This window comes from Cornus florida, unplaced genomic scaffold, assembly GCF_030987335.1.
Source record: "Cornus florida cultivar Cherokee Brave unplaced genomic scaffold, ASM3098733v1 CherokeeBrave_3.0.0_Hap2_Chr07, whole genome shotgun sequence".
In the NCBI taxonomy this organism is placed as follows: domain Eukaryota; kingdom Viridiplantae; phylum Streptophyta; class Magnoliopsida; order Cornales; family Cornaceae; genus Cornus; species Cornus florida.
This window is the reverse complement of record NW_026775577.1, coordinates 39,909,104-39,929,113: the sequence shown is the minus strand read 5'-3', so window position 1 is coordinate 39,929,113 and position 20,010 is coordinate 39,909,104. Positions and strand designations below refer to the sequence as shown.

The 20,010-nt window shown below is 35.1% G+C and overlaps 2 protein-coding genes across 2 annotated transcripts; one reads left to right on the top strand and one right to left on the bottom strand.

Annotated features, from left to right (window-relative positions):
- Positions 1–773: 773 nt before the first annotated feature.
- LOC132267075 (8-hydroxygeraniol dehydrogenase-like) lies at positions 774–2,858 on the top strand. Its single transcript, XM_059768127.1, has 5 exons — positions 774–969; positions 1,127–1,240; positions 1,519–2,032; positions 2,127–2,280; positions 2,488–2,858. The coding sequence occupies exons 1-5, from the start codon at positions 872–874 to the stop codon at positions 2,694–2,696; spliced, it is 1,089 nt and encodes a 362-aa protein (XP_059624110.1). The 5' UTR covers positions 774–871; the 3' UTR covers positions 2,697–2,858.
- A 1,437-nt stretch (positions 2,859–4,295) lies between these two features.
- Positions 4,296–12,549, bottom strand: LOC132267074 (elongator complex protein 4). Its single transcript, XM_059768126.1, has 10 exons — positions 12,124–12,549; positions 11,991–12,046; positions 8,663–8,818; positions 8,295–8,521; positions 8,066–8,141; positions 7,275–7,431; positions 5,537–5,615; positions 5,157–5,316; positions 4,987–5,078; positions 4,296–4,679 (listed from the first exon to the last, which is right to left on the bottom strand). Exons 3-10 carry the CDS (start codon positions 8,793–8,795, stop codon positions 4,512–4,514), a joined length of 1,092 nt encoding a protein of 363 aa, XP_059624109.1. The 5' UTR covers positions 8,796–8,818; positions 11,991–12,046; positions 12,124–12,549; the 3' UTR covers positions 4,296–4,511.
- Between the last annotated feature and the right edge of the window lie 7,461 nt (positions 12,550–20,010).

The window sequence follows — 20,010 nt, the reverse complement described above, 5'->3', positions numbered from 1 at the left end:
CTTAATATCTTTATAATTATGGGCGTGTCATTTATTAAAATAATTCTTCTTTCACTTACCCAAAAATATATTAAAGAAAGAGGATCAAGATTCTTAGGAAGATGCAATTAACGCTTCATATTTGACTAAAATGATCCCTCTTTAATTTTAATAATTAAATGATGGGCATATCATTCATCTCCTAAATGTGGTTATAGAATTTGAAAAAAATTAACAAAAAAAAGAGTAAAATAGTCATTTTAATCACTAAATTTTAAAAGTGAAGTTTTTAATCTCAAATGTGCAGTTTTAGTAACTACTCTCTACAACATATTTTTAAAGGACAATATTTGAATTTTTACTTAGTGAGTACATTATTTTCAACATATATGATTATGTATATAATCTTGTTATGATATATTATGATTAATATAAAAGAGAATTATGTCCCCCCGAGGAAATGGGCCCACTTGACTCTCATTACTTTCTTCTCTACTTTCTTTTTTCTTTTTTAACATTCAACGATGATATGTCACGATAAAATTGGATCACATATGTGCTCAGAAACTCAAATAAATAGGTGCACTCCTTCCTAGCCAGCGATTGGTTGTCCCTGTTGTCCTAAGAAGCACGGCTTGTCACACGACTCACACTCTAACTTTTAACCTAACATCCTTAACGAAAATAATATATATATATATATATATATATATATATATCAAACTTTTGATTTCGTACCTCTACCATAACCCCACACCCCAACTATATATACAATATACTCCTCCAGATTAAGGACACAAAGCGTTTCCTCTCTCACCAACAACTCTCTCCCTCTCTACATTTGATTGCTTTGGTTTAGTTACTAGCTACTTATTCCATCTACATTTTTTTCATGGAAAAATCCCCAGAGACGGAGCACCCAGTGAAGGCCTTTGGATGGGCAGCTAGAGATTCCTCTGGAGTCCTCTCTCCATTCAAATTCTCCAGAAGGTACTCTCTCTTTTTTATATATACATGTTATATTTATATGGATATATATATATATATAGTGTGTGTGTGTGTGTGTGTTTTTTTTTAACGTATTGTGATTGATTTTAGATTTTGATGATGATGGCGGCGTTTGATTATTTTGATATGATGTTTATAGGGCCACTGGAGAGAAAGATGTGAAATTCAAGGTGTTGTATTGTGGGATCTGTCACTCTGATCTTCACTTTCTCAAGAACGAATGGGGATTCTCTATGTATCCTCTCCTCCCAGGGTATGATTCAACTCCTCTCTCTCTCTCTGTAACTCTCAAATTTGAGATTTTTCTTGGAAATAGATATTGGGTGAGTCACGCGTACCTGTGAATATTCCAGATTCATAGAAAAAAATTGGAGAATTAATATTCTCTACACAATTAGAAAGAATAAATATTATGAAATATTCATGTAGAAGCTGTTCTTCATAGAAATCCAATGATTCTCGCATTTGGCCTTTCCATGCCACAAATATTAGACCCTTGCTTATATTTGTGAATTGAATTGGTTGATGCAGGCATGAGCTTGTGGGCATAGTTACTGAGGTGGGTAGTAAGGTACAGAAGTTCAAAGTTGGAGACAAAGTTGGTGTGGGTTGTTTGATCGGAACATGCCGCTCATGCGACAACTGTGCCAATGATCTCGAGAGTTACTGTCCTGAAATGGTACTCACTTACAGCACCACTTACTATGATGGAACAGTCACGTATGGTGGTTACTCTGATATCATGGTTACTGACGAACACTTCGTGCTTCACTGGCCGGACAGCCTGCCTCTCGATGCTGGTGCTCCTCTCCTGTGTGCCGGGATCACGACTTACAGCCCCCTGAGATATTTTGGACTTGACAAGCCAGGTAAACATGTGGGCGTGGTAGGTCTAGGAGGTCTCGGCCACGTAGCTGTGAAGTTTGCAAAGGCTTTTGGGGCTGAGGTGACGGTCATCAGTACATCCCCTAACAAGAAAAAAGAAGCCGTTGAACAGCTAGGGGCCGATGCATTTCTGGTTAGCCGAGACTCGGATCAGATGCAGGTATATGTTTTGTGTTTTTTTCTAGCTCGTTATTGTTTTGGTTTTAATGGGGTTTGTGTGTGTTAATCTCATGTTGAATATTGTATATATATAGGCTGCTATGGGCACAATGGATGGTATCATTGATACTGTTTCTGCGGATCACTCTATTTTACCGTTGATTGGACTTTTGAAGTCGAATGGAACGTTGGTCTTGGTTGGTGCACCACCGAAACCACTTGAGCTACCAGTGATGCCTTTGCTTATGGGTAAGTTTTTGGCATCACTATTTTTTTTTTTCAGTAACAAGAAACACACTCGCGTGCTCCTATGAGAACTTGAATTCTCAGACCTTCAACTTTAGAATGCGAGGAAGTCAGGAAAGTGAGCGTAGGCAGCTTGGGCTAGCATAAATTATTGTCAATTTGTTATGCATTAATAATAATAACTAATTAATGTGAAATGTGGACTAACAGGGAGAAAGATTGTAGCTGGTAGTAGCACTGGGGGGATAAAAGAAACGCAAGAGATGCTCGACTTTGCAGCAGAACACAACGTAACGGCTGATGTTGAGGTCATTCCAATGGACTATGTGAACACTGCTATGGATCGTCTTGAAAAAGCTGATGTTAGATACCGTTTTGTCATCGACATTGGCAACACTTTGAAAGCTCCTTTGTCCTAGACATGTAGCTCCTGAATTTTTTTTTTTTCTTCTGAAGATGTTTCATGGTCAGACAACGGATGGATGTTAGTATCTATGTTTGTATATGGTCATCTTCTATTGTTGGTCTCTCAATAAATCTGCAGTGTCAGATTTCATTTGGAACAAATTCGGTTTTGTCTATGCAATTCTACGCGACTAGACTCGTAGTAATATTGCAAATTTAGTAAACTCACATTTGACACCAAAATTTTGAGTAGTTGAATTTCACACGTGGGCGATAAACCGTCTGAGAGCTCGTCTGAGATCAACTCCTCATATTCTACCAATAAAGGTGGCAACTCATCCGGAACGAGTGTCTCTCCCTTATCCTCTTCCCTCTTAACAATGGGTGGCATAACCTCACCGGGCGAGCCCCACAAAGATATCCATTGAAACTGGATAAATCGATCTTCATTCGAAAATCCCGTGCATCCGAATATCTTTCGTTTTCATCGTGCTTATCTTAACCATGTTGATCTATCTCAGATCCTCTGAACTCCTCGTCATTGAATATTCTGCATAGGCCGAACGCCCTCAAAAGTTATCTGTTACGACAAACGCAGTGAACCAAGCAATAATTATGAAACACGACAGAAAAATAAATACACCACATAAATAACACAAAGATTTATACGTGGTTCGACAAAGCCTACATCCACGATGAAAAGCCGACGAAAGTTTCAGTATGCGTAAAATCGAAAACTACAAATTTCAACCCCCCACTCTCAATTCTGTACGAATTTCAGTGTTTCAACCCGGTACCAAATTTAGCCCACAACATCAAATTGTCCATATTTGGTTCGTCACAAGCAAGAACCATCTCCGGCACAAACCCAATATGGATCATGATCCTTCTTGTCACCTAGACTTGTAAACGAATCGGACTCAAACTAGATTAGGCCTGATCCGATCCTAATCCAATAAGCATTTTAGACGATTCAATCCGATCCGATAATCTGACAGATATTTTGTAAGTTAATTCGATTTGTTAATAAACAGGTATCCGATCCGATAATCCGATAAAAATGTAGATAAAAACCACTCCACCATTTTAGTTTTTAATCTCTCAACCACCACCATCAATTTTCCTTATGGGTGGACTCAAAAATGTAGTCCGTCAATGATATGCAAGAAGTACACAAGGTTGCAGGTATAAAGATTAGTCTGAATATCATTTTTAAACAAAAACAAGGGGTGACCGACCGACCATTCAGTCTTGCTAACTTAAAGTAAACATGAAAACATGAGCTAACAAAGCTTACACAAAGATTCGAATACTCTCTTTTAAAAGAAAGGCCTGACCAAATGTATTCATTCAATGAATGAGAACATGTCAATGTCCTTTTAAAAAGAAAATATACAGCACGTGTCTCAATACCCTCATTTTCCTATTAAGTACTATACAGTATGTGTAATTGTGTGGCAAGTTCAAATTTATGAGCACTGGCATAAAATAACAATACAGTTTCAGAAAACCTATGCATGCAACCCTGATTCAAAAAGTTATATTTACTGGTCATTCTAACTTGCAGCCAGATTATCCAGGGGAAAAACAAATATTAAAAATTCATCACGATATTATACTACAATACTAATCTTCTAATTTTTCATTTCAAATAAGTTCATCTTCTACATACCGTCAACCCGGTACAAGAATATGAAAATACATGCAGTGTTGCAGTTTCTCATTTTTGACAAGCGGACTTAGATAATTTCAGATGATTATCCTGCAAAGGTAGGCATGTGCTTCTAAATTGCTCGAGTGACAATCAGCCATGGGATTAGCTTTGGGAACTAAAAATCAAGGGTCCCTACCTTTGAAGACCCAGAACAACTGCCAGAAGTGCCATACGAAGTTCCACTCGAAGCATCTACAGGAGCTTGATTTAAACATTCTAAAACCAATGACCTCCGCTTTTGCAGCTTTATTGAGAATGTGCTAGCCTCTAGAATTACAGGAACCTGATGACAAGTTTGAATCAACTATCTTTAGTATAATATGAATAATGGAGATAGTGCCTGATGTACTGAAAGCTATTCAACATGTCAAATTTTTTTTTAGTAGAAGATTTTGCATAGTATGATGTTAATTAGTAGAACTGCGCATGACCTTCTACTAAACCACAAGCCCAATCCCAATTGGCTGGACAAATGTGTGTTCTCTCATGCAAACGGGATTAGGGGCATGTCTACAATGAGAACATGCTTTAAGCACATCCAAATAGCATAAATTATGTATATGATTAGTGTAAACACACTTATGTGGTACCTGTGTATTAATACGTGCCACTTTCTGCACATTGAGAAGGCCAACCATGTCCTTGTAACCAGTGAGGAGTTCCGCCAATTCCTTGTCCTCATCTGATACAAACACCGTTTATGGATTTTCGTTAAATTAAAGGTAACATGCTACTGTGCATGCAAGAGCCAACAATGTACCTGGAATCGCTCTGACTGATAGCAAGGTGTCAGCCAAATGTTGCCATCTCTTTGAGCAGGACGGTGAAACAACAGCAGGTGGAAAAGTTATAAAGGCAACTGCATTAGAAGACCGTACCATGCTTTTTAATGATCTGATAAAGGAAACCATTTCCCATTCCTACAGTAATAATGTGAACAATAGTACCAATGAATTGATTTTGTATTAGGATTTCAGCAGGCAACCTTAAAAACAAATGGAAGAAAACTGTCACCCGGCGACTTTTATATGATCCAGGAAGGAAGGTTTGAAAAAAAATTTCGCTTTTAGAGATAATAACATTTCCAAAAGAAAAAGGGTAATTCGTAAACAACCCAACCAAAATGTCATTGCCACTGACCATGTTGGAATATTCACATTGTGGAGCACAGAATGACTGAATGGCAATACGACCAGCACACGATATGTTGGCATCATATCTGGGAACAAATACAGGAGATAGTAAAGAGTAAATTGTAAAAAAAAATAATAATTATAAAATTAAATAGATCGAAACTACATAAAGCAACCCTAGCAGGGCATATTAGTTAAACCCTAAGCTGTAGCTTAAAATGTTAAAACAATTCTTTAAACATATGTATAACACTCAATCTCTTATTGGTCCATTGACTGCCATTATAGGGCTTTTCTTCAACCCATTCACCAGCTACTCAGGTTGAAAAAGTCCTCGAGCGCTAAGCAAGGCATGGCACAATGGACATGGGTGGACTCTTGGAACTTGGGCCTTTTTAGTACCCATCTGAGCAACTGAGCAACATTGGCCCTAACTCTTCAAGGCATTTGGTATTACGTACAATGACTAACCGCCTTCAAGGCAACCGAGCTACAACCTTCAAAATTTAAATCCTGCATACATATTTAGAATATATTATGTTTTAAATTTTGTACACTTGCCAAGTAACAACATTGACTCCATTTGTAGGAACAAAGTAGTTGTGTGACACTTACAGAAAAATAAACTTGGCATTACGCCCAAACTACAAGAGTAGTGCTACTTTGGCCGAGGATTTGAACCGAAATCCTTGGCCGAACACCGTTTATTGGAGAGATATAAGGAAGTATGGGTCCCACTTCCTTATATTTTGTTTATCCAACCAATCAACAATCTTCAGCTAAGCATTTAGGTTAAAGTCTTCAGCCTTAAAAGCATTTTCCAACTACAATCATAGTGGAGAGGTTGAACATATACAGCTAAGGTCTTAGCATTTAAATGACTGATATCCCCTGTACACTAAAAACTGGAAATTTCAAATGCAGCATATTGGAACATACCCCCTACTTAAAAGAGTCAAAATCCTAAAAAGCTAGTTACAAGCATGCCATTAACTATTAAAGTTTCTAGTGTCCACAAACCGTTGGAGCGCAACGGCCAGCATGTGTATAGTTGGGCTGCATCCATGCAGCACAATGCGCAGATGCAGGCAGGATAGACTGTGCGTCCGATTGGAAGTGCAGACACTAGGAATCGTAAATAGGAGCGTAGAGTTCCATTCTTAACATTTGAGGCGAAGAAAAAAGTGAATTATACATTACTACCTTTGGCTTGGTTAACATTTTAGAATTCATAGGATGGTGGCCAAAAAAGATGTAAGGAAATTTTTATTTGCCACCCTGCAACTGCAATTTTTTATTCGAAAGTGAAGCCCAATTTGTATCACTAGTCCATCATATTTTCCCTTGACGAACTCAAAATACTAAAAGCTTCCAACAGCATAGCAGGGGAACAATTTAATCGCATGATTAAGATAGCCCACACATAACTGGAATAACAATTACACAACCGCTAAGTCGAATAACCATATGGAATTATATTAAAATTAATTACCTATGTGTACATCTCTTGGGCAGGGCAATGTAAATAAATTGCATATACTGACCAAAATGAAGCAAGTCTGCTTCTGATTCTTTCACTCTAATGTTATTTGGACAAGGACTATCAAATCACATGTGCCCATACCAAAATTAATTAATATGCTAGCTTAACACCTCTGAAAACAATTTAGGAGCATACTGTCTCCACAGATCAATTGCAAAGACTTGCACACCTAGATTTCTGATCAAGTAAGGCATAACAGTACCTTGGTAATTGAGTTAAAAATGCTGAACAACGGTCACGGATAGTGGCAAGACTGGGAGAACATTGAAGGCTAATGCAATCGATGTGGTGTCCACTGAGAAAGTGCCTCTCAAGGGGCTTCCGCAAGTCAAAGTCATTGCAGTACTCTGGTTTTCCATCTGCACGACAATACCAAAATGAGCTCCTAAATAGTTGCATTCTTCCCAATTATATACATTTATCATATGTAAATAATTAAAATAGATTTTTTATTTTTTTATTTTATAGGAAAATGCATGAGGGAAAAATGCCTCATGAAGTCCATAATGCCAAAAACCATTCAAAGCACATGTGAAGCCAGTCACACTTGATAACTCTGAAGTTACCATCTCTTCTTCTCTGGTAGGCCTCCCTGATGCATAACATCTGTACACCATAAGGTTATGCGATCTTTAACTTTGATATCCTTACACCTTTAGAATCCCAAGCATTCTCCCCATTATTACCTTTACTAAGGTATCAATCCATTATGTTGCATTTCATTATTAGTAATTTGGTCATCCCGAGTTAAATCTCTCAAATTACTTGCCCTTGACAAATATATAATTGCATGTATATTTCTTGATAACACTTTATTTCGAAAAGCAAAAACATTGTCTCTTTAATATCCCTTTTATATTCTTTCAGGGGTTGACAAATACCAAATAGAGGTATTTCTGAACCATATAGGTCTTTCAATCAATTGACTGAGAAAAAGGGTTTTTAAGTGAGAAGACCAAGAAAGCATAAGACAAGGAAAAACATAACTTTTACCTCTCTGACACGCCATATTCTGCTGCTGTTCCCCAAAGTACTTCTTATATTGCCAAGCAATCCTCAGCCTCTTCTCCTGCAATTAAACAGAACATGTTATTTCTGTAAATGGATATTGTATGAGTGACATACAGAGATAAAGAACTGGGGAAAGAGAGGGAGGGATGCCTTTCTGACTCATGCCTTGTGAGTGTCTGTGTGTGAGAGAGAGAAAAGAGAAGAAGGATACCTGTTCTATGTCATTCTCACGAGACTTGCCATCTTTAGACAATATTGGACTTGGCAAAGTTCCAAGAAAAGCTCTTGGATCTGTTGACGGGCTAGCATAAAGAAGAGGTTGATTGTGAACCAGTCCTTGAGACATGAAATTTCTCAAGAGAAGCATATGATGAGGCGCTTCAGTGTCTTCCATCACCATGACTATGCTTCCCAAAGGGAACCCACCTCCTAAGATCTCTACAAATCACAGATGAACAAAAAAAAATCTAAGATACAAGGTGACAAATAAGAGGAAACTGCAGAAAACAAATTGGCTAGACTATTTTCCATTTATGGTTGCTAGTAACCCAAAGCAAAATGGGAGTTCTTAGAGATTACTGTCAAGATCTGGTATTCCGGATGAAACAAAGATTGTGCCATTTGGACCATTCTTCAATCCAGGGATCTGAGATGTAGGTGTATCAGAAACATTGCGTGAGAAACTACTCGTTCGAGTCTTAGTAGCAGCCATGGCAGTGTGTGTCTTCAGTCTTCCTATGAGAAGTAAAATGAAAATAAATAACTGTAGTTTAATATAACTTTATTGAAGGAGAAGCAGATGCCTATCCACAACTTGCCTGTGGACTAAAATAATACTATTAGAGAATCACCTCATTTATTATGAACAAAATAATAAAACAGATCTTGGTATTCTAATTTATTATTACAATCTTTTTTGAGGCGGCGGTTGTTGCAAACAATGAGCCTTACATAGTTTTAACATATATTGTTTATCTCTGACGAGAAATGTTTCAGAACTGTACCTATTGTACTAGAAAAACAACATAATTTATAATAATTAAAATCCTAAAATTTTTATAAATTTGAGTGCTAGAAGTTCTATCTCAATTAGTCGACAATTTTGTCCCGCAACTATTGTGATGAAAATAATAATAATTTATAATAACTAAAATCCTAAAATTTTTATATGTTTGAATACTAGAAGTTTTATCTCAATTAGTCAATTAGTTGACTATTTTGTCCCGCTGGTCCAGTAGTCAAGTCTGTTAGTCGTACCAAGGACTGTAGTCCAATGGCATCTCCTCTACAACCCAAAGTGGAAGGTGAGGGTTTAAATCCCATTAGGGACAAATGGGTGAGAGTTTCTTGCCAAGGAAAAGTCTGTGGGTCGTAACTCGTAATGCCTAAAAGTACAGTACATCTCTCCATGTGAGCTTGAACACCAAAATTACCTCCTAAACTTACAAAACATTAACCACCAATTGAGAAACTTCCTGAAATTATCCTTTCCAACCTCACAACTCATACATCCCATCCAGTCAGATCCTATGCTTTATTTTCAAACCATGTAGACTGGTTATACTGATTCTAGAAAATTTTCTTCTAACATATCAGGTTCCATTATTTTATGATTTGTTGGCACACACACAATAACCCAATGGTTTAAAATCCTAATTTGACTCCAGAACTTATTTCCTACAGTTATATAATTTAATGTGGATTCAACAACTAAAGTTATTTGCTGATAACAAAGTTAACCAAAAAAAAAAAAAAGTGAAAAGTAAAAAACATACACTTCAGATATAAATAGGGCTTTGAACCATGCACCTCCCCTTCTGGGGTAGCAGGAGACACCAGTCACACCACTCGAATCAGGAGACACCACTCGAGCAAAACAGCCATGCACAAGCAAAAGATGCACCATACCCACAGAAAAACAGAAGAATAAAAAGGATACAAATCTGCTGCTGCCACATGACTTTTAGTGGTCATGAATCAGGGTAACTGGACTTCGACATGATATTTAGGGTCATTTTTCGTTCTATATCATCAAAATTATAAGAAATAGCCTAATAATATCACTACACAGGAAACCATCCCTGTAGTCCCTATACCATATACTGCTCAGCCCCTTTCTGGAAAATTGAAGCTATTAAGTAGTAAATTCATAAATGCAAAGAGTATAGTTCATTGCACAAAGAGTGGTTCAATTGAACCATGTTTTACATATAATTCTATAATTTTATACACACATGCACACATACAAAGTTGGGTAGTCTTACTCTACGTACTGTTAGCCAAACAAAGCCTAAATATCATTCAACAAAAAAGTTATGAGAACTCAATACAATCACAATAGGAAATTAATCCAAGAATGGAGGAACAGATGTTTAGTTTCTAATACCCTTCTAGCCAAACAAAGCCTTAAGAAAGTATTAGTTGCTAGACTTTGGCATTTCAAGTGACCCTTGATCGATAACGCGTAAGACTAACTATAGTACCCAGAAAGGTGTTTATATATGTCTCGGATGTGTAAGGAAGCATTTCATCGAACAACTAGTGTGCAACTAAATCAGTTACACATACCCAATCTTTCAAATTTCCAAATATATATAATATAAAAAATAAAAAGTTTTTCAGTTAAAAATATCTGAAAATTATTCCAAGTTTTCAATTCTTTTTGGCCTTCGAGTTAACTGCAAAAGCGAAAATGAATACGAACATATATAATATACATACATAGAGAGAGAGAGTGTGTGACATTAATCAAGAGAGAAACCAATTACCAAAGTAATTGCTGAAGCCAGTGTCCCAAGTGCCAGTAAGCCTAAAGTTTTTTTTTTTCGGAAGGTCAATAAGCCCCTACAGTTCGTGGGCTTGTTGAATTGAATTGAAATAGAAGTGTTGTTTGGAGTCCATTCATGTTCCTACTCTAAAACCAAAATATAGGGCAATTTGCAGGAAATTCCCCGAACTTAGGGCCAGCCATGAGATTGACAATATCTTGAGAAGCCCTAGGCAAACTTAAATGTGAGGCCCTTTATACAAAAGGTTTCACATGCCTAAAAAAAAAAATTATAAGAGTGCGGAATTTTCATTAAAATGAGAAGATGAGCACATAAAATATATTAATGTTGAAAACACACAAAACAAAACATGGTCTATTAGTTTCTCTCAAATTCTACATCTGCCATCCCTCATAATAAAGTAAAAAATATATATTTTATTAACAAATGCTTAGTTCACTCCCCACGGGATAGATAAGATAAAGAGTTAGAATGATATCACTATAATTTAAACTTCAAAAAGATTTTCAAGTTTTCAAATGTATCAAGTTTAGAACTTTCAACCCATTCTAAATTTCTGAAAATAATGTAGAATTTTGCCTTAACTGAGTTCTTATCAACTTCAAATGACTTCAAACTTAGACCCCAGCATTTCCCCTTTATATCAAATCAACTATATAAGTATTACAGAACTAACTTATATTTATTCAAATTTCGTCAAAAATATATTATCTACCCCAATAATAAAGGACTGAACTAACTATATTTATTCAAATTTCGTCAAAAATATATAATCTACCCCAATAATAAAGGACTGAACTAACAATATTTATTCAAATTTCGTCAAAAATATATAATCTACCCCAATAATAAAGGACTGCATTCAATTTCAAAGTAATTAGTTAATTACTGAAATACACACTAATATACATATAAAGGGCCATATTCAATTTCGAATTTAATCACCAACATGCATATATATATATATACACACCCATAATAATAGTAAAGAGCTGCATTCAATTTCAAAGCGAATTGCTGACATATAGAGAGAGAGACAAATATAAATATATATAGAGAGAGAGAGACAAATATAAATATATATATAGAGAGAGAGAGAGAGGGCTTAGATTTCTTACCGTTTCTCAATGCCAAGAAACGCGATATCGTAGGAAGGCGAGTATATTAGAGGAACCTAATAGAAGAAAATCAGTCACACAGTTCAAATGAGACGAATGGAATTTCTAGAAAAATGAGGAGTGAAGCAATTACCTTAGACGGAGACACGTCGAAGTAGAGCTTGCCGCCGGAGAGCTTCGGCGTCAGTAGCGGTGGTATCACCGTATCAGAGGCAGACAAAGACGAGCCACCGGTGGCGGACGATGATATGGTCGACGAGGGCTTTTCTTACAGTTTCTCAATGTTCAAGCCCTGACAACCCCATCAGAGGAGGCGTTCAAAACTTCAAATCGTCGACAACGAAGAATAACAGATTGAAGGAAATTGACGGAGGTGAAATCAATCGATCTCGAATGCAACTATACAGACAAACGATTGAATCTACATGGAGAGATAGGGTTTCCAGGTCTCCGAGGTTTTGGAAGAGAAATCGAAGGGGCTCTGCATTTTCTCTGTTGAGAGAGAGGGAGAGAGAGAGAGAGAGTATTTTAGAGAGAGAAATGTGCTTACGAGAGTGTGAATTCGTGCAATGGAACGGGCCTAAGTATTTTTCTTTAGGTGTATAACTCATGGGCCTGAAAGGCCTTTTAAATGCTGAGGCCCTAGGCGACCGCCTTGGGCCAGGGCCGGCCCACTATACCTCAATTGCAGGATTGTCTTCCAACGAAATTGGACCACTGAACAAAAAATGGCTTATTAAGCTTCAAGCCTTCAACACCAAGCCGTTACCTTCTTCTTTCAACGAAACAGGACTTCTCGTTTGAACGAAATAAGGCTTGTGATGGGTCAAAAAACATTTGAATCAAAATTTGTGTCATGGTTTGTAGTCGCGATCGCGATCGCGATCGCAGTCGCAGTATAACGGATTCGGACAAAATTAATGTAAATTGGTCGATACAAGTCGCGTATCGGATTACGGCGAACCATGATTTAGGTATACATGTGGGTAAAAAAAAACCGACATAAAATTACTATACACTATTATGGTTCCGTCTCTTTTTAAAATGTAACAGTAGGGTACAGGGCAATCTTTGTGATAGACGGAGATTTGTCCGTAAAAAAACAAATTAAATAATAATAATCTTTGTGATAGGTTGGGGATTTATCCGTAAAAAAAATAAAATTAAATAATAATTATAATTAAAATGTTGATGGATTATGTTATGTGCCATAAGCTGTAAGGAAAATGACACAGACTCATTTGCGGGGCTCATTAATATTTGTGACTTGGTGATTAGTCCTACTAATTTAAAATTAGTGGAATTTGTCCACTTGTCAACTCCTGATCATCACTCTTTCTAGGAGAGAGATTAAATTTCTAAAGCACTCTCCCTGTCTCAAAAAAAATAAATAAATAAATATATATATATATATATATATATATATATATATATATATACTAGAAGAATCAACGTGCGTTGCACGTGATGAAAAATATTTATAAATTTATTTTTTTGTATTTTGAATTATTCTTTTTTGTTTCAAATCTTTATGATTTAAAATTTTCATCTATAATATATAATTTAATTAAAAAAATATCTATTTCTAAAGGGTTATCTTCAAATTGAAACATCTATTGTGTTGAAATCTTTTTTTTTTTCCCCCTATATATATAAAGAGAGATATATTGGGTGAGCGAGTCTTTAATTCGGAATTAATCAATAAAAAATAAAAATCCAATTGAAAAAGATGTGACTTTTGAATGAGTCACATTTTTTGGAATTAATAAAAGAATAAAAAATTAAAGATATATATATATATATATATATATATATATATATATATTAAGAAAGAAATTATATTGAGAAAACATATGGCTTCTGCAAACACAATGATGTAAAGTTTCTGGAGTAAATCAATAATAAATTGGGTTTTGATTTGTAATTTGTTGCACACTAATAAAAGATTTGTCTCCAACGAAAAGGGTTTGAAACTAATTTAGGTTATTGGAATGTCCGTTTATCTTTTTATATGATCAAATCAACATATACTTTCAAGATCGAATAGACATATACTTTCAGGAGTCTTGCGGTTTGAAGAAGGAGAGAACGTTAAAAAAAATTATTAAAAAATATAATATATACAAAATAATTTAAATAAAGAATTGATGTATTTTAATCAGATATTATATGAAGAAAAGGTGTTTAATATGAAAAAGAAAAGGTGTTCTTTTAGGTATTTGAATTTAAAAGAAACTCCTGGTGAGCAAAATATATAAATTATTTATTTTATAATAGGATAGGTGTTGATTTTTTTACTCCAAGGTGTAGTAGTTAAGAAGGTAACTTTTGAAGTGTTCTGTATTGGCAGAAGGTGTTACGTTTAGGAATTCAAAAGGTGTATAATGTAAAATAGAAAATATGTATATATATATATATATATATATATATATATATACACACGATACAAAAATATTTATTATTTTAGAATAGAGGAGGTGTTTGCGGTTAGAAGGTGTCTGTTACAAGAGTTTAATTATTTTGTTATTATTATTTGAAAGGTCACGTTTCTTGAGAAAACAAAAATTTAAAGTCATGTTTTCTTTTTAAATTAAAAAAACTAATTTTAGTTTATATAAATAATACGAAATAAAAGGGATATAAATATAGATATATTTAATACACATATTACAGATAAATATATATTAAAGTGATTAAATTAAATACCATTTTTATTCTAAATGCAACCCTAAAGTGTTTCTTAATTTCGCACTATTCTTGTCCTAAATCTTTATGGAACATACTTCAAAAAATCTCTTCCAAATAGAAAGACATTATATAGTGGAATCATAAATACTTTAAAGGGAAAAATAATTAAGCAATGTAGAGAACCTACAAAAGAACAATACTTCCTAAGAATTAAACAAAAAAAATACAGAATTAGACATAAAATCAACACAGGAACAATAAACACATTATATATGAAAAGAAGATATATAGAGGCCTTAGGTTGTTGGGATCACAATGTAGTTAGGCAAAAATAATTTGTTATAACATAATATAAATAGTACAAATAAAGTATTATAAAATAATAATAGTTCAGTAAAATATCAATAAAAACATATTAAAATAAGAGAGTAAGAAACTTACTTCTGGCCTCCTGGAGAGTCACGACTATGAAAGACTCCAAAATAGTCAGGTTGAAGAACATTGATCAAGTCTTACATTGCCATGTTGTTCATAAATTCAGGATATATATATATATATATATATATATATTGGATGGACAAAGGAACAAAGTTTAGAAAAGAAACAAAGTGGAAGATTTAAAACGTATATTATTTTTATTGGACTACTATTCTATTTATAGGCTATTACACACCTATTCATGAAAGGATAGGTCTGTTCATGAAAGAATATGTCTATTCAACTATAAGAAGTTTTTACCGTTAACGTTTTTCATAACCGTTCATATTTTCTTTCACACCATTCATCAATAGATTTTTTAAAACTTTATTTTGTTGGAAACCAGTTTGATTCATGCTAATAAAATTTGTGTAAGGGTTCAAAATGACGGTGAATAAAACCTCTACTAAATTTTTGCAGAGAAATTTTTGCATGGAAAGATAGAAAGAGAGAGAGAGTAAGAGTGTAAATTAGAGAATTGAAATATCCCACGTACTTTTTTTAAAAAATAAATAAATAAATAGAGAGGTGATATATTTTAACTGACAAAACTCTCCATGAAAGAAAATGTGTTTGATATGAATAAGTGTGGGAATTTAAAAGAAACTCTTTTCTAAAAGAAGACAACTTGGTAATCAAAAAATAAAAAAAAATTTATTTTTCATATTAAATATCTATCTATCTAAAGTGTAAAAGTGTATTGGCATGAAAATATCAAAAAATATTGAAATCCTAAAAGGTACAACCTTTAAGAATAAAAGGTGTATAATAGCAAAAATTGGAAACTGAAAAATTAAGTAATGAATTTTTTAAATAAATTAATTGTTTTAAAATGTATATAAATATTAGAAAATGAATCCACTTTTATTAGTAGTATAGATATATATTCTATTATTTAGAACATAACTTTTTAACTATAGTTAATATTTTTTTATTATTATGGTAAAGAATGAATTTTCAAATATACTCCAACTCCTACCCCTTCAAGGTGATGGTGGGGCATCGTTGAACCATCAACTTGTCCCGTAAGAATTGTATTGAGGAAAATAAGGATACTAATATAGATGCAGATATGGAAGCTAACAGCCACAACATCAATTCAATGGGGATGCGGCTCTACAAGTTCCCTAAAACAAAATCTTTGTCACCTTTCCATTATTTCACACTGCTAGCACTTATGATTTATTGTGCAAAAATAGCACCTAGAATTTCTCCATTAGTGTGTTGTAATTACCGTGTTTTTACAGAGTGTTCTATATATATATTTGTATAACGCTTCCTTCAACCATTTCAAAGAAAATCTTTTCATGGTATCACTGCCTAGAACTTGCAAACCAGAAACTATGTCTTCATCCTCCTCTTCAATCCCAAAAACCGAATCTGAATTGAGCATTCAATTGTTCCACCAATGTTCGAGTTTAATATCAGTGAAGTTAGAGACTAAAATTTTCTTTTATGGCGTTCACAAATCCTTCCCTTAGTTCGTAGCCTCGGTGTTCTTCACCATCTCACTTATGAAGAAAAACAGAAGAAGGGATCAAAGATGACAATGGCAATATGACTCCAAATCCGCAGTACACAGTTTGGGTCAATAATGATAGGCTTCTTACTTCATGGTTGCTTGGAACCATGAAGTAAGATATCCTCAATCTGATTTTCGAAACAGAAACTGCAACGGCCTTTGAAGTTTAGAAATCCCTGTAACAACAACTCCTTCCCATTATTGTAGAAAAGGAAAGGCATCTCAAAAATATGTTGATGACTCTCAAGAGGGGTTCTCGATCCTTAGACGATTATCTAAGAGACTTCAAATCCATCCGCGACAATCTCGCAGCGATCAAAAAGCCTGTTTCCGACCTCGACAATGTCTTTGAATTTTCCGTGGCTTAAGCCCAAGGTATGAAAACTTTCATGTTGCAATGTTCTAAGGCTCCGTTCTAAGGCTCCTTACCCTACTTTCAGTGAGTTTGTGCTAACCTTACAAGGATATGAACAGTTTCTTTCTGCCCAAAAGGAGGAAGAAAAACTTTTCATAGAGCATAACGCGATCGTGGTGGAAACAACAGAAAAGGCAGAGGAAATTTTAATTCGCGTGGCGAAGGCTTTACACCAGCCAGGGGTTACAATGCTTAAAGTGGAGGCCAAAATACTCAAGCCAGCAATAAGCATTCGAACAACAACGCTAGACATGCTAACGAAGGAAACCAGCAACAACGTTCCAATGAGGCAAATAACAATGGTAAAGTATCTTGCCAAATTTGTGATGAACCAAATCATTGTGCAATTAAATTGTTGGTATCGTTTTGACTACTCATATCAATTTGAAGAATTTCCTCAGGCTTTTGCCGCTCTTACCATAAATGATTCCAATGGCCAATCCTTCATTGTTGATTCCGGAGCTACATCACATATGACAAAAGATGCAGGTAAATTATCTAGCATTAAACCCTATAGTGGTGGTGATGTGATCTATGTTGGGGATGGAAATTGTTTGCCTATATCTCATACCGGTGATGCTTGGATTATAACAAATAAAGGAAAATTGGATTTAAAAGATATTTTGGTAGTTCCAGAATTTAAGAAAAATTTGTTATCAGTCAGAAAATTTACTTCAGATAATCTATACAATTTTGAATTCACCTCTTGTGATTTTGTTGTTAAGGATAGGAATTGAAGGACAATCGCGAAGGGGCATAAAAGGGGACAGTTATATGCTTTGGATGGAAACTGTTAGGAGGCACTAACAGCAATAAAAAAAAAAATAATAAAAAAAAGGGTGGCACTTCCTCTACTATTTTCACCAGCGACTTGGACATCTGAATTCGAAGACTTTGTCCTTGTTGAAAGAAAGAAAAGTCATTGATGTCACTCATTGGGTAGCTAAACCTTCCTTATGTGTTAGTTGCCAAATGGGTAAAAGTTGTAAACTGTCCTTTAATAAATCAAATAAAGTGTCTAAGTTTCCTCTAGAAAAAATACATTATGATCTTTGCAGGCTAGCCCCTTTGAGTTCTAATCAGAATTTTCAATTTTATGTCATTTTTGTTGATGATTTTTCAAGGTTTACTTGGATATATACTTTAAAACGAAAGTTAGATTTCTTGGCCTGCTTCCTCAGGTTCCAAAAACTATTGGAGAATCAGTTTGGTCACCGAATTAAAATCTTTTACTATGATGGTGGAGGAGAAGTTAGTTCTACTAATTTTAATAATCATCTTGTAAATTGTGGCATTGAACAACATATTTCTTGTCCCGGAACTCCTGAAAAACATGGAGTAGCCGAACGCAAGCATCGGCACATTGTAGAAACTGGGTTGACTATGTTATCTCATGCAAACTTGCCATTATCATTTTGGGTTGAAAGCTTTCTCACTACCGTGTATCTCATAAACAGGTTGCCATCTACGGTTCTAAAAAATGTTAGTCCCTATTACAAGCTCTACAATTGACATCCCGACTATAATGGCTTGTGGCTTGCAGGTGCTTGGATGTTAATGCTTTCCCTCTCTATGATACCAAAATCAATCAAAATTCTCCAAGAAGACTTATCCATATGTGTTCCTTGGCTATACTCCCAGTAACAAAGGTTATAGATGTCTAGAACCAAAAACAAGGAAAGTTTACATATTGCGACATGTGGTGTTTAATGAAGAACTTTTTCCATTTCAGCCACCAGTTTTAAAGTCAGAATTGCCCCACTTATCATTGTCTAAGTATCCTTCTTTGGATGAATGGTTCGACAAAACATCTAAGGAAAATCTCTTTACAGCGGCAGACCAAACTTCAAAACATTTGACCGATTCCACACAAGAATCATCGTTCCCTTTAATTTATAACTTTGTTAATTGCTGTGATAATGATTTTGATGCAAGATCTTCTCAAAATAATACTAGAAATTATGTTGAAGATCAGGAAAAAAAAATTATATTTTTTCTTCCATTTTGGACATTGAAGACACCTCTTCACTCTCTGAAAATATTAAGCCAACTGAAGATTTTTCAATTGAATCTTCTCCCGCGTTCACTCCTATTTCAGATTTTCCTTCACCAACTGAAAATTCACGTACTCGTCAATCTTCAGAATTACATGGAGATATGGTCGTTGATCTATCTAATACCTTTCAAGGTACTACAACTTTGTCTGTGCAATTAGCTCTAACGCAACCCATGCCAACAAACGCGGACCCCATGCAAACAACTTTTCTAGTACGTGAAAGACACCCTCTTCCATATTTACGTGATTATGCTACAATTGCAACTACTGCCAATTTTAATCCCGTACCTAATCAAGCTTCTTTGGAGCCCAAGACCTTCAAGACAACTCTAAAAGATGATCATTGGATTAATGCAATGAAAGATGAGATTAAAGCTCTGAATGACAATACTGCATGTGAACTCGTTCCCCAACCCTCTAACATCAATATTGTGGGCTCAAAATGGGTGTATAGAATTAAATACAAAGAAGATGGAACTATTGCTCATTACAAGGCTCGTTTAGTCACTAAAGGCTTTACTCAAGTCCCAGGGTGGACTATGACGAAACTTTTAGCCCGATTGTAAAACTGACTACCAGACGCCTTATCATAGCCCTTTCTCTCTTGTTCAAATGGCACCTACAACAAGTTGATGTTAAAAATGCCTTTTTGCATGGGAATCTGAAAAAGAAAGTCTACATGGAGCAACCTCCGAGCTTCGTTGATGCACATTGACCCAATGATGTTTGTCTGTTGAAAAAATCTCTATACGGACTAAAGTAGGCTCCGCGCGCCTGGTTTGACCGGCTATCACAATTTCTTCTTCAACTCGGCTTTTATTGTAACAAAGCCGACTCTTCACTTTTCATTTCGCACCAACCA